The sequence below is a fragment of the Heterodontus francisci genome, chromosome 14 (genome assembly GCF_036365525.1).
Source record: "Heterodontus francisci isolate sHetFra1 chromosome 14, sHetFra1.hap1, whole genome shotgun sequence".
NCBI classification, from domain to species: domain Eukaryota; kingdom Metazoa; phylum Chordata; class Chondrichthyes; order Heterodontiformes; family Heterodontidae; genus Heterodontus; species Heterodontus francisci.
The window spans coordinates 29,140,692-29,153,889 of record NC_090384.1 but is presented as its reverse complement, the minus strand read 5'-3'; the positions used below and the strand labels follow the sequence as shown (position 1 = coordinate 29,153,889).

General features: G+C 43.0%; 1 protein-coding gene across 4 annotated transcripts in view; it reads left to right on the top strand.

Moving 5' to 3' along the window:
- The window catches only part of prdm11 (PR domain containing 11), a 186,648-nt gene that overhangs the window by 148,274 nt on the left and 25,176 nt on the right, over positions 1-13,198 (top strand). Inside the window, exon 10 of one of the 4 annotated variants that reach the window (XM_068045939.1) lies at positions 2,447-4,069. The exons of the other annotated variants lie outside the window; for them this stretch is intronic. Within the exon in view, the coding sequence (XP_067902040.1) occupies positions 2,447-2,583 (137 nt within the window). The 3' untranslated portion in view covers positions 2,584-4,069. Of the gene's footprint in view, positions 1-2,446; positions 4,070-13,198 lie in introns of those variants that run through there. 4 annotated transcript variants of the gene reach the window in all.

Here is a 13,198-nt window from a genome sequence, read left to right as displayed (position 1 = left end):
GAAAAATTTGTTTGTCGGGGCTGTTACACAGTTGGCTCTCCCCTTGCGCCTCTGTCTTTTTTCCTGCCAACTACTAAGTCTCTTCGACTCGACACACTTTAGCCCCGCCTTTATGGCTGCCGGCCAGCTCTGGCGGACGCTGGCAACTGACTCCCACGACTGTGTTAGAAAATGTAAATAAGTTATGCACTTTATTTCAAGTCTACATTGTCAGTGCTCTCCATTGTTGTCTCCTACCTTCTAGTTGGACATCAGCTTTGAGCAGAATGGTATGACCAGCGTGGAAGATGAGCAAAGGGTGTAAATGAGATGGAGGGATTTTTGACTGTGGGAATGATTTCTGTTGGCAGGGGCAGTGGGTTCAGCTTTGTTGTGCCATAAGGCTTCACACACTCGGGTTACCTGAACTGTGCTTGGTTGAGTCCGTCTCAGGCTTCTCTGGCAGCTAGGTGAGTAGCTGCAGACACCCTGAACACACCAGGCTCCTCCTCCTCTGTGGATACAGAGCAGTCCTCACCTCCTCCTCCTGGAGCTCCAGTCCTCTCTGCAGTACGATGTTGTGCAAGGCACAGCAGATGATTATCATTCTGGATACGCTTGCAGTGCAAACTGAAGGATGTCCACAGATCTGCCCAGTTACCTGAATTGCATCTTCAGCAACTCAGTGGCTTTCTTAATGAGTGCCCTTTGATCATGTGGCTCCGGTTGTATCTTTCCTCTGCATCAATGGTAGGGCTCCTCCCAGGTGTCATCAGCCACGTCCTTAGAGTGGTAGCCCTTGCCTCCAAGGCATCACCTGCTTACCCTCCTTGGAGGTGCGAAGACCTGTGGGAGATGCGACTGTCGCAGAAGGAAAGCATCATGGCAGCTTCCAGAATATCTTGTACAGACATACAGGAAAACTTTCTGTTGGTCACATATCAACTGAGTACTAATGGAGTGGAATCCCTTCTGATAGACAAAGACTGCTGGTTGATCTGAGGGCACCTTGATTGCCATATGTTTATGACTCCCTGTACTTGTGGGAATCCAATCACCACAGCAAATGCGAGAACCCTTTGGTCCTGATTGACTTCATCGTAGCAAAGTGGGCAACCTTAGAAAACATGGCATTGGTCACCTGGGAGATACGCTTGTGGGCAGCTGATCGTGAAATCATGCGGATATCACCAGTAGATTCCTGGAAGGAGCCGGAAGCAATGCATGCCCACCGGGTCCACTGGAAAGGAGGTCTTGTTCCAGGAGGCTGCAGATGTCAGCAACGACCTGACATGAAAGCCTGAGCCTCCTGAGGCACTGTTGCTCTGTCATGTCGAGGAAGCTGATCCTCTGTCTGTATACTCTGTGCTGGGGGGTATCGCCTCCTTCGAGCTGGAATTCTGAGTCCATCCCCTCTGTCCTGGGGAGCAGCATCTGCACGAGGATGAAGGCAGCTTCTATTGCTGCAGTTATTGCTCTTGCTGCTCCTGGTGCTGTTGGTGTTGCTGGTACTCTCCACCTGTTCTCATCGGAGGTCCAAGGTACAGCTGCTTAAGCTGCTTCCAAGCTGCAGTGAAGGCTGATAGCAGGGAAGTGCTGATCAATGAGTAGAGTTCAACATAGCAGAAATGACTTACAAGATGTTGGAAATCAACTGCAAAGCTGTGAAAGCACAGTCTCAAAGCAAGTCCTATAACCAAAAGCCTTTCACATAGGCTGTGCTGTTTCAGTTTTTAATGGCCTTCCAGCCTGTCAGTTTCACAGAGCCATATATCCCCACAGAGCCATCTATCCCCATTGTGCCCTCACTGTGCTGACCCTGGCGAGTTCCACGCAGCTCAGGAAACCCATGCACTGACTGTTAAAGCCAGAATGCGAGGTTAAATTCAGAATTAATTGCCTGTTTATATGTTTAAGTAACAGACCCAACATCTCCATGGGGATTTCCTGTGTGCTGCCGAATGCACGCTGGTTAAAGGTGGAAGTGAGTGGGATCATGTCAGGTTTCTGACACGGCAACATTTTTTGGGGATTTAACTCGTCTGCCATCCCCAAATCCACCACCCCCTTAGTTAAAATCCTGCCCATAGATTCTGAGGAGCCATTTTTTTTTGGTGTGGATCATTTACTAAAATCTGGACCCATTGTGTAATTTCAGAATTTTCTTTTGCTATTTATTGAAATATTCTCTTTTGACTTCACATAACCATAAACTACTTTAAGTGAGTTACAGTGGGAGCTTTGTATCATGTACCATAGTACTCGATGTGATCGTTCTACTATTTCTATAGTTGTCTGCACAGATTGAATGTGGAGTTATGTAATAAATCTGTTGTTGCCTTCTTATTCCAGTTCCCGATGTGTCTGAACCCACATGAGGAAGTGGATTAAGACTAAAATATCATGGCCAAATAATCCTGTTGAAGAATATTCACTAAACTTATGCTTTCTACTTTGTATTTTGCAGCATATGTGCAGCTGAAATTTACATATGTGACGGACAAGGCATTTTATGCCATGGTAAACAGCAAGTGCAGTGACAGCAGAAAAAAGATCCGCTACATTTTGGGAGTCCGGGACAGAACTGAAGACGCTCCCAACTAGCAGGAGTTTGGTGTCGGTTTCACGGTGGAAATCGTGGGTCTAGCAATGAAGAAGGAGACAAGATGGGAGTTGTGGGGTACCATGAAGGAGGAAATTATTGTTTTGTTAAATTAATAATGTCAGGCAACCTCAAATTAACTGAGTCTACCAGAAAAGAATTATCAGTTCCTGAAGATTCAATCTATTTCAGTTATATTTGATCACATATTAGAATTGGTTTTAAATTAATCAGTTAATCTTTTTGTCCTAATAGCCACTGTCATGAGCATTGCGCAGCAGTGTGTATGTATTTAATTTATTCATTCAGGTCTCTTACTACAAAAAACAGCTGACAACATTGCTACTACAAAATAAAGCACATGGAAACCTGTTCTTAGTCATTTATTTATGCAATTTGACCATATTGGGTGAAAAAAATTACTTGTGAGGAAGAGAGCTTCATTAGTGAGATGTTACACAAAGGGTTGGATTTTAATTGTAGTTAGAAGTGGCAATGATATTACTACCAGCAGCTTTGTTATTTCTAACTTGGTGTAAGCTTTGTTTTTTTTTCCCATTTCTGTAGCAGTGGTTCAGGGCGAGCACTGGTTCAGCTGACTGATTATCTGAGTTAGGTATATGGCTAATTAGAGGCATATTTTATCTTTGGCTTCAGTACATTAAGATTACTTTGCCCTATCCATCCTTCCCAATATAAAGTAGGTATGGCCTGTTAGCAGTAACTAAAGCAGAACAAGAATGCAATTTTTTTAAGATTACACTTTGCTGGAGTAGACTTTTCACCTATTGCACTTCAGTGATAGTGAAGTTTGGTGATTGTGTATTATTAACATGTTTAAGTTTGCTGTCTACTGATAGGGCATGTGTTTTCTGCTGGCAGAAAACGCTGCCACTGCGAACCAAGTATAAATTCAGCCCATTAACCTCCTAAACATTGAATGTACATTATGATGAAGTAGGAGAGTTTTACTGATATTACTAATTTTATTTTTTGTAATGCTTTGATACGTATGTTCTTTTTGAAGCCTCTTAAGCTGCATATCTGATACTCCAATTGTTGGAATGGACATGTGAACTTGAGCAGCTCCACAGTATCTTTTGATTCCACTCTTAGTTGGGGCTAAAATAGTGGTATCCAATTAATTACTTTAGCTAAGTGGCCTTTCTTGCAGTTAGTCATATATGATAAAGGATAAACTCACCGATGTAAGGAAGGTCACAAATCAGAAACGTGAAACAAAATGAGATATCACAAAACTAAGTTTATTTTCTTACGGTGCTTGAGGATGACGCATATGCTATTTGAGACTAGTACCAGACAATCCATTTTAATTTCTGATGGTAGTGATGTCACATTTCAGGAGGATGTCTAATTTTATTAGAGGGCCGGCTCACAAAGGATAGGTTTTATTTGTTTTCGTACAATACATGCACCAAATTACAATGTATAATTTTAGATATAGATTCTATGGAGGAAAAAAGGCAACAATTAATAAATAATCTGATTTCATCAACTATATTAAACATGGTTAAAGTAAAATAATTTATTTTTAACTATAGTCTTCTAGATATAAAATTAGCATTCCATTTGTCTTTTTGATTATTTTCTGTACCTGTTCATGGCATTTTAATGAGATGTGTGCATGGACCCCGAAGGCTGTGGATCTCCACGGTTTCTAGGTTTTCACTATTTCGAGCATACTTTGATGCATCCATTTGAGATCCAGAGTGGATGACCTCACACTTACTTATGTTAAAATCCATTTGGCTCAGTTTTGACCAATCACTTAATCTATTAATATCACTTTGTAATTTTGTGCTTCCATCTGCATTGCTTACAAGCCCCCCTATCTTTGTGTCATTGACAAACTTGGATATATGGTTCCCTATCCCATCATCTCAGTTGTTAATAAATGCAGTGAATAGTTGAGGCCCCAACACAGATCCTGCCGTCGCATCCTGCCAAAGGGAGACAGTGACGTAGTGGTAATGTCACTGGACAAGTAATCCAGAGACCCAGGCTAATTCCCTGGGGACAGGGGTTCAAATCCCACCACGGCAGCTGGTAGAATTTAAATTCAATTAATAAATTAAATTAATTAATAAAAATCTGGAATTGAAAGCCAGGCTGGGATTTTACCTAGGTGACGGGTATCTCGACCACCGGATAAAGTGCCGGTGAGAGCCCTACGTCGCCTCCTCAGGGGAAGGCCCGCTGGATTACGTGCCAATTAGGCACTTAAGTGGACGGCAGTGGGCCTTCCCTGGGATTAAGGACCCCGGCGACAGAAGTCCCGCCTGCTGAGAGCTGTCGGTGTCTGGCATTTCTTTAACTGAGCAGCGCCACCGCACAGGCAGTGGCTGCTGCAGTTACACGGCTCACCAGAAGCACTGGATCCAGGCAACAGGTAAGTCAAGGCAGGAGGGTTTCATGGTGTGGGGATCGCGAGGGAGGGGAGTCAGTAGCATATGTGGCGGGTTGGCTCTCAGTGGGCCCCCCCTCCCCTTCCCATGGCTGGGTCCCTCAACCAGACACTGTTTGCTTGGTGTGCTTCCTGTGTGGCGACAGGCCCGTCTGCTGCTGGGCTAATACCTGCAGCGGTGAGATGAGGCCCTTAATTGGGTATTAATTTCCCACTTAAGGGCCTCAACTGGCAGTGGGGTGGGAAGGCCATTCACAGGCCTTCCTGCCCCAGACTTAATTTGGGTGGAGGCAGGAAGGTGGTGGGGTCCCCCCCCCCCACTACCATCCCGCCTGATTAAATGCTCACCCTGCCTCCAAACCCGACATGTGAGAGAGCATAAAATGTCCCCCCCCAGTCTCAGTAATGGTGCCATGAAATTATCACTGATTGTCGTAAATCCCATCTGGTTCACTAATGTCCTTTAGGGAAAGAAATCTGCCATCCTTACCTGGTTTGGCCTACATGTGACTCCAGATCCACAGTAATGTGGTTGGCTCTTAACTGCCCCCTTAAATCACTTAGCAAGCCAAATGTTGTCCTTGCCAGTGACGCTCATATCCCATGAAAGAATAAGAACAAAATTAGAGTACCTGCCCATTATCCATCCTCTGTGTACCCTGCCACTCAACCCATTTCATAACCAGGTCAAGAATTTGCCTTCATGCCATGAGCTTGTCAGAGAACTTAACAATGTATTTACCAAAAACTTGTTTGAACCTTAATTAAAGGAATTGAATCTGAAAACAACTGTCCTTATAGCTCAGCAAGTTTATCCAATGACCTAATCCCCAGGGTGAACCCTCTACCTGTTTTGAGTTAACTGATCTCAGTGAACGTTGTGCTTGGCTTCACCTCCCCTAGGATTAAGGAGGGGCAAATTGCCAAGGTTTCTACTTTTTGCTGTTGTCAGTTGGCTCAGGCAAGAAGTGTGCTTGTGATGCCTTGTCTGGGAAGTGTCTCAAATATGAATATTGGCCACTTGGATAAAGTATGTGAAGGAAGCTGAGTGACATCCCTGGCAAGCAGTCATGCCTACGCATGAGAAGGGGAGAATATGGTGAGAAAAGAAAGAATCAGCAAGGTAGAGCAGAAGAGAGATTTGGCAAAAGAAGCAGAATCCCACTGTTGCTTGCAAACTGGGTGAGCTGCTTTGGTTTCAGTTCACCCAAAGCTGGAATATGTTTCATTCCTTTTGGCCCTTGGTCAGTTGCAAGTGGAATTTTTAATGCCAGGTATGGCTAAAGAAAGTGCGAAATGTTACAGTTTGATTGGTACCATTTTTCTAGAAAATGTTGCATTCATCATTGAGGTTCTTTAATACTTGAAATTGCTGTGAATTCATTTACTTTTATTAAATATGTATATTTACCACTGAGCCAGTAGGGTGTAGTTTTGGCTCAGTTTAATCAGACATCTCAAATGAGCTTAGTTGTCTAGTTCTGTTTGATAGGGCAGCCAATGTAAGGTAAGCACAGTCAACAGGAAAGTGATACCATGTTGATACTGCCGATACACCGAACACTGCACTGCAACTTACTCCAGTCTAAAGAAATTTGGTATTTTGGATATAATTTGAGCCATACTATTCCTGACCTAGATCTGAATGCAGCATTAGTAGTTAATCATGGGTTATACAACATACTTAAAAAAGTAACCTCGTTTTATTACCTCATAACCTCACAGCAGAGTCATTCAATGCTCAGCCAATAAACAGTGAGGAGCGACTGTATTGTGGCTTTAGCAGAGTCACTTGTTTTTCAAGCTATTTAACTATTATCTTGGAACACTCAGCAGTGGAAATTGACCTTCATGTCCTTTGCACATCTGAATCACTTACTGTGAAATCTGATGTAACGGTTCTAGCTGTTTGCAAATCTCATCTATTTGAGAAATGTCTTTTTAGTTAAACCCTCATGATTTGTCTTGGTTTGTAAGTAGCACCCTTATTCTTAAGAAGATGTAAATGCAGCCTTGAAAGTGTTTCATATACCCATATTTTATGGTATTTATGAAACCCGAGACTAGTCAAATGAATATTGATTTTGAGGCTAAGAAATTTATAGGCTCGTAACTTTACAATATATATCATTACTTTTCTTGGTTCACTGATGGTTGTACATGATAGATTGGGATTTTCTACATTTTCCCCACTGTCTGAACGATGGAAATTTTCCCAGGGTGTTTTCACTCACCACCTTGAAGTCTTCCAGAAATTATGCAAGCAAGTTTCAATAAAACTCAGGTTCAGATTTCCATTTAAATATCCCTCCCACTGTGAAGTAATGTGGTATTTATTTCTGGTGCCTACCTTTGCATCTCATTCTCTTAAGATTGATGCTTATGGTTCCTGACTCTGGCCTAGATGTTGAATGTAGTTCTTGGTTGTTTGTATATAGTGGAGGGAGTAATGTTAATAATTCTCACCTTGTTTGATTGAATGGAAGAAACCATGACAAAAGGGAACATTTTTCAGCATAGTCTGAAGGAAATTCATTTAGCTGGGAAACAGGTTCTGGAGTTTGATTATTTGTGTATCCCCCAATTAATAACATTGACAGACAAGTTGTTCTGTACGTGACAACTGAAAATATAAAAATATCTTTCTACAAATTGACCTGTTTCATTTTTCAGTAAATATGTTAATATTTTACACTAAATATAACAACTTGGTGCACCTTCTTATTACTTTTATTCTGTCTGTCTGTTAGTACTCATTGAGGGGAACAATGCCCATGCTGGCAAGCAGAACTTTTGCATTCAATGTCACCATCAGATATGTGGGAAAGATTTAGTACAAACCAGGTGTAACGTAAAGGACTCGGGATTATGCAAGCAATATCCCTTAATTTGAGCATCAAATGAGCAAGACCTGCTACATCAATGTGATATAATTTCCCAAACTAGTATCATCTTCTAATGATTCAGAGTAATTTCTTATGCTATTAATGAATTATCCAGATAATTTGAATTAAGTGACTGAGATAAGCATGGTAGACAGTACTCATTGTATCCAATTTGAGTGAGATTGTTGATTGGTGATAAGTTACGGGAATGTAGAAACAGGAGTAGGCCATTTCGCTTCTCAAGCCTGTTCCACCATTCAGTGAGATCATGGCTGATCTACCTCCATATACCCACCTTTGTCTTGCATCCCTTAATACCTTTAACAAACAAAAATCTATCAATCTCATATTTAAAATTAGTAGTTGGTCTAACATTGGTTGCCAAACCTTGACCACCCTTCGTGTGAAGGGGTGTTTCCTAATTTCACTCCTGAAACGTCTGACTCTAATTTTTAGACTATGCTCCCTAGTGCTAGACTCCCTAACAGCGACACGCTTTGAAGTCGGCGGTCTTCCAACACGGAAGCGCCGCTGCTGAGCCCCCGCGATAGTTCGCACGGGGACTCAGTGGCCCCTGATGATGTAGAGGGGGCAGCCTCTGCATCCCCAGCAATGGTGTCCAGCGCCATCGCGTAGGCGCTGGTGCCATTTTGAAAGGGCTTCAAGCCCTTCAGTTACATTCACATCTTTAAAGGTCCCGCTTTGATAAAAATTTCAATAAAAGTTTAATTTAACTTTGAATCCCCTCTCCCACCCCGCCCCCCACCCCCACTGAGTACTCAATACATAAATTGACCTTTCCCCCCAAAAAACACTTTTTGAAATTCCGAACTTTCCCCCCCGAACTTCAGCATCTTTCACCCTCAACCCCTTCCCACCATCCCCACAACCGAAAGGAATAGTTTTCCCCGCTCCCCCTCTCCCGCCCTGATACTTTTAGTTCTCCCCCTCCCCACCAGTGTCTCGCCTCGGAACTCCATATGGAGTTCCGAAGGCGTGCGAGTTGTGGCCAGCGCCTGTAATATCGCCGTGGGACAGTTGCCCAGTCCAGGTAAGTTCTTTACCATTTATTTTAATACATTTCAATATTTAAAAGAAGGCCCCGCTGGCAAGTGGCAGGGATGCCGCACCGAGGCCTCGCCGTCGCCGGTCATATGCGGCGGGGCCTAATCGCCATCGTGGGTTGTGGCGGGCCTCTCCCGCAGTATTTTATGGGGCCCATCTCCCCCCCCCCCCTCCCCCCACTGCCATGACCCACAGCGTCGAGGAGCTGGTAAAATTCAGCTCAATATCTTGAATACTTCGATCAAATACCCTTTTAATCTTCTAAATTCAAGGAATTCAATCCTAGTTTGTTTAATCTGTCCTCATAACCTAACCCTTGGAGTCCAAATATCATTCTAGTAAATCTACACTACGCTCACCCCAAAACCAATATATCCTTCCTAAGATGCAGTGCCCAAGGTTTTTCGCAGTCCCCCAGGTGTGGTCTAACCAGGGCATTGTACAGCTGAAGAATGACTTCTACCTTCTTGTACTCTACTCCTCTAGATATAGAAGCAAGCATTCCATTAGCTCTTTTGATTATTTTCTGTACTGTTCCTAACCTGTTAATGAACCAGGGTACCTGGATGCCCAAGTCTCCTTGGACCATCACTGTTTTTAGCTTTTCACCATTTAGAAAGTACCCAGTTCTATCCTTGTTAGGTCCGAAGTGAATGACCACAATTTTCCCACTTAGAAATCCATTTACCTAATTTTCCCATACACTTAATCAATCAATAACTAATTTTATGCTTCCATCTACACAGTACCACCTATCTTTGTTGCATCGGCAAATTTAGATATGTAGCTTTCCATCCCATCATTTATGTCATTAATAAATACAGTGAATAGTTGAGGTGACAACACAGATCCTTGCCGGACACCACTAGTCCCATCCTTCCAATTACAGTACCTGCCCATAATCTCGCCTATCTGTCTCCTGCCCAGCCATTTTCCTAACCTGGCCTTCAATTCAATGAGCTTCAACTTTAGCTGACAATCTCTTATGAGGAATTTAACAAATGGCTTCTAGAAAATAAATAACACCCATAGACATTCTCTTGTCTACTACTTTAGTCACCTCTTCACAATATTCAATCAGATGCATCAGGCATGATCCATCCTTTACAAATCCATGCTAGCTCTCTGATCAGCTGAAAATTTTCAACATGTTCAGTCATCCTATCCTTATTATAGACTAGTATTTTCCTGACAACAGATGTCAGGCTAACTGGTCTGTAATTCCCTGGTTTCCCTCTGTCACCTTTCTTAAATAGTGAAGTGACATGCACAATTTTCCAATCTAAAGAAACGGTAGCCAAATCAGGAGAACTTTGGACGATTATAGTTGAGGCATCTACGATGTTCTTACGTAGGTAAAACCTTGGGATGGAATCTATCTGGTCCTGAGGATTTGTCGCTCTTTCATAGAATAGAATCATAGAATGGTTACAGCACTGAAGGAGGCTTTTTGGCCTGGTGTGCCTGTGCCGGCTCTCTGCAAGACCAATTCACCTAGTCCCGCTCCTCTGCCTTTTCCCCATAGCCCTGAAAATGTTTTCTTTTCATATAATTATCCAATTCTCTTTTGAAGGCCTTGTTTGAATCTGCATTCACCACATGCTCAGGCAGTGCATTCCAGATCCTAACCACTTGCTGCATAAAAAAGTTTTTCCTCATGGCACCATTGCTTTTTTCCCCAGTCACCTTAAATTGGTGTTGTCTGGTTCTGGGTCCTTCTGCCAAATGGAACGGTTTCTCCCTATCTACTCTGTCCAGACCCCTCATGATTTTGAACACCTCTATCAAATCTCCTCTTAATCTTCTCTTCTGTAAGGAGAACGACCCCAAATTCTCCAATCTGTCCGCGTTTTTCATCCCAGGAAACATTCTTGTGAATCATTTCTGTACTCTCCTCTAATGCCTTCACCTTTCCTCCCGAAGTGTGGTGCCCGGCACTATACACAGTTGAGGCCAAATCAGTGTTTTTTTTTACAGGTTAATCATAACCTCCTTATTTTTGTACTCTTCCCCTATTTATAAAGCTCAGGTTCCCATGTGCTTTATTAACTGCTTTTCCAACCTGTCCTGCCAGCTTCAATGATTTGTACACATATACACCCAGGTCCCTCTGCTCATGCCATTAATTTCTCCATTACTGTTAGCTTGCATACCTTAATTTTGTTGAGTCTCTGTCCCTGGTTCAGTAATAGTTTCCTTTGGATGTCTGGCGTGCTGACCACTTCCTCTACTCTAAATACTGATGCAAAGTAATTATTTGGTATGTCTGCCATTTCGTTGATTTCATTGACAATATCACTCACCAGTTTTCAAGGGGCCCACATTGCTTCTGATCATCCACTTTTTCTACTATAATTGTAAAAGTTTTTCTGTTGGTTTTGATATCGCTTGCAACTTTCTTTTCATACTCCCTTTTTGTAGCTCTTACAATCTGATGTGTCACCATTTTCAGCTCTTTGTAATTTTGTTTATTTTTGCATTTTTGTATGCTTTTAGCTTTCTGTTCTCTCCTAACTCTAGTTGTCCATGGCTGTCTGTTTTGGCAAGTAGAACTCTTGCCCTTTAGGGGTATAAACTGGTTCTGTATCATGTTAAATTTTTCTTTGAACACCTCCCTCTACTCTTCCATTGTTTTACTCATTAACAGACCGTCTCATCGCATTGAAGTCAGCCTTACCTAAATCTAGAATCTTAGTAGCTGTTACACATTTCTCTCTTTCACACACTACCTTAAACCCTATCAGATTATCATCACTATTAGATAAATGTTCACCCAGTTATAATGTGGCCTGCCCTCTTGTTGGTTCTGCGACATATTGAGCTAAATTTTCCAGGCCCAATGGTGACGGGTTGGGAGGGCAGGCAAAATAGCGGGGAAGGAGTTGGTGGGGAGCCCGACGTCTTCGCGCTACCATGCCATGTTGCCAACGGTGGGAAATTTGGCAGCTCGGTCGCCTGCCATGTGCCCAATTGAGACACTTCAGTGGCCAATTAAGGACTATTTGCTGTCTCCGCGGGCATTTTGCCGCATCGGGAGGGCCGCTGCTGCGTGGGGAGACCACCCAGTGAAACCTGAAGGGCGCCGGGGGGGGCCCTTCTTTATGGCCACGACTTCCACCCCCTCAACGGGCCTCAACTCTCCACGGGCACCCGCCATTGAGGCGCTCTGTCCCTGGAGCTGCAGCCTCAGCAATGGCCACCACTAACGGCAGCGCTGCTGAGCTATCAGCCCTCTGATTGGGCCAGCAGCTCTTAGGCAAAGGTTGCCATCTTTAATTGGGCATTGGCCCCTGGAGGCAGTCTGTTAATTGGCTGCCTCCAGCAATATGCCCTCCCCCACCTCTGGGTCCAGTGCCTGCCGAAACATGATCGCTTTCTGCTTTCGGCCCCAGCAGCAGGACTTGCCAGTGCACAGCAAAATTCAGCCCATTGTTTCAGAAAACCATGGACAACACTTAAGAAATTCATCCCTTTCTGACATGTGCTAGTCTGCTTATCCCAATCCATATAAAAGTTGAAATCCCCCATTAAAACCACTCTGCCTTTGCAGAAGTTATGCAATTTATACAAGCTACCACTTCACAGCTTCTACTGGGGGCCTAAACATTGTCCCGCTACAGTCTTGAATCTTTTTCTAATTCTTAATTGCACATATAAAGACTTCGCTTCTTGTTATATTCTCTCTTGACATTAAAGTGATTTTATAATTATTCAACAGATTAGATGATAGATTTTTGTGTAATAGGAATTAAGGGTAATGGGAATAGTGCTGGAAGATGGAGTTGAAGTAGAAGATCAGCTATGATCTTGTTAAATGGCAGTGCAAGCTTGAAGGGTGAAATGGCCTACTCCAGCTCCTATTTCTTATGTTCATTAAGGCTGATCCTCTTCCTCTAGAAAAGAAAGACTTGCATTTATATAGCACCTTTCAGGACTACTGGATGTCTCAAAGCACTTTATAGCCAATTAAGTAGCTTTTGAAGTGAAGTTACTGTTGTAATGTAGGAAACACAGCAGCCAATTTGCACACAGCAAGATACCAAAACAGCAATGTGATAATGACCAGAAAATCTCCTTTTGTCATGTTGTTTGAGAGATAAATATTGGCCAGGGCACTGGGGATAACTCCCCTGCTCTTCTTCAAAATAGTGCCATGGGATTTTTTTTTAACCTCCACCTGAGAGAGCCAACAGGTCCTCAGTTTTAGCATCTCATCTGAAAGACAGCTCTTCCAATACTGCA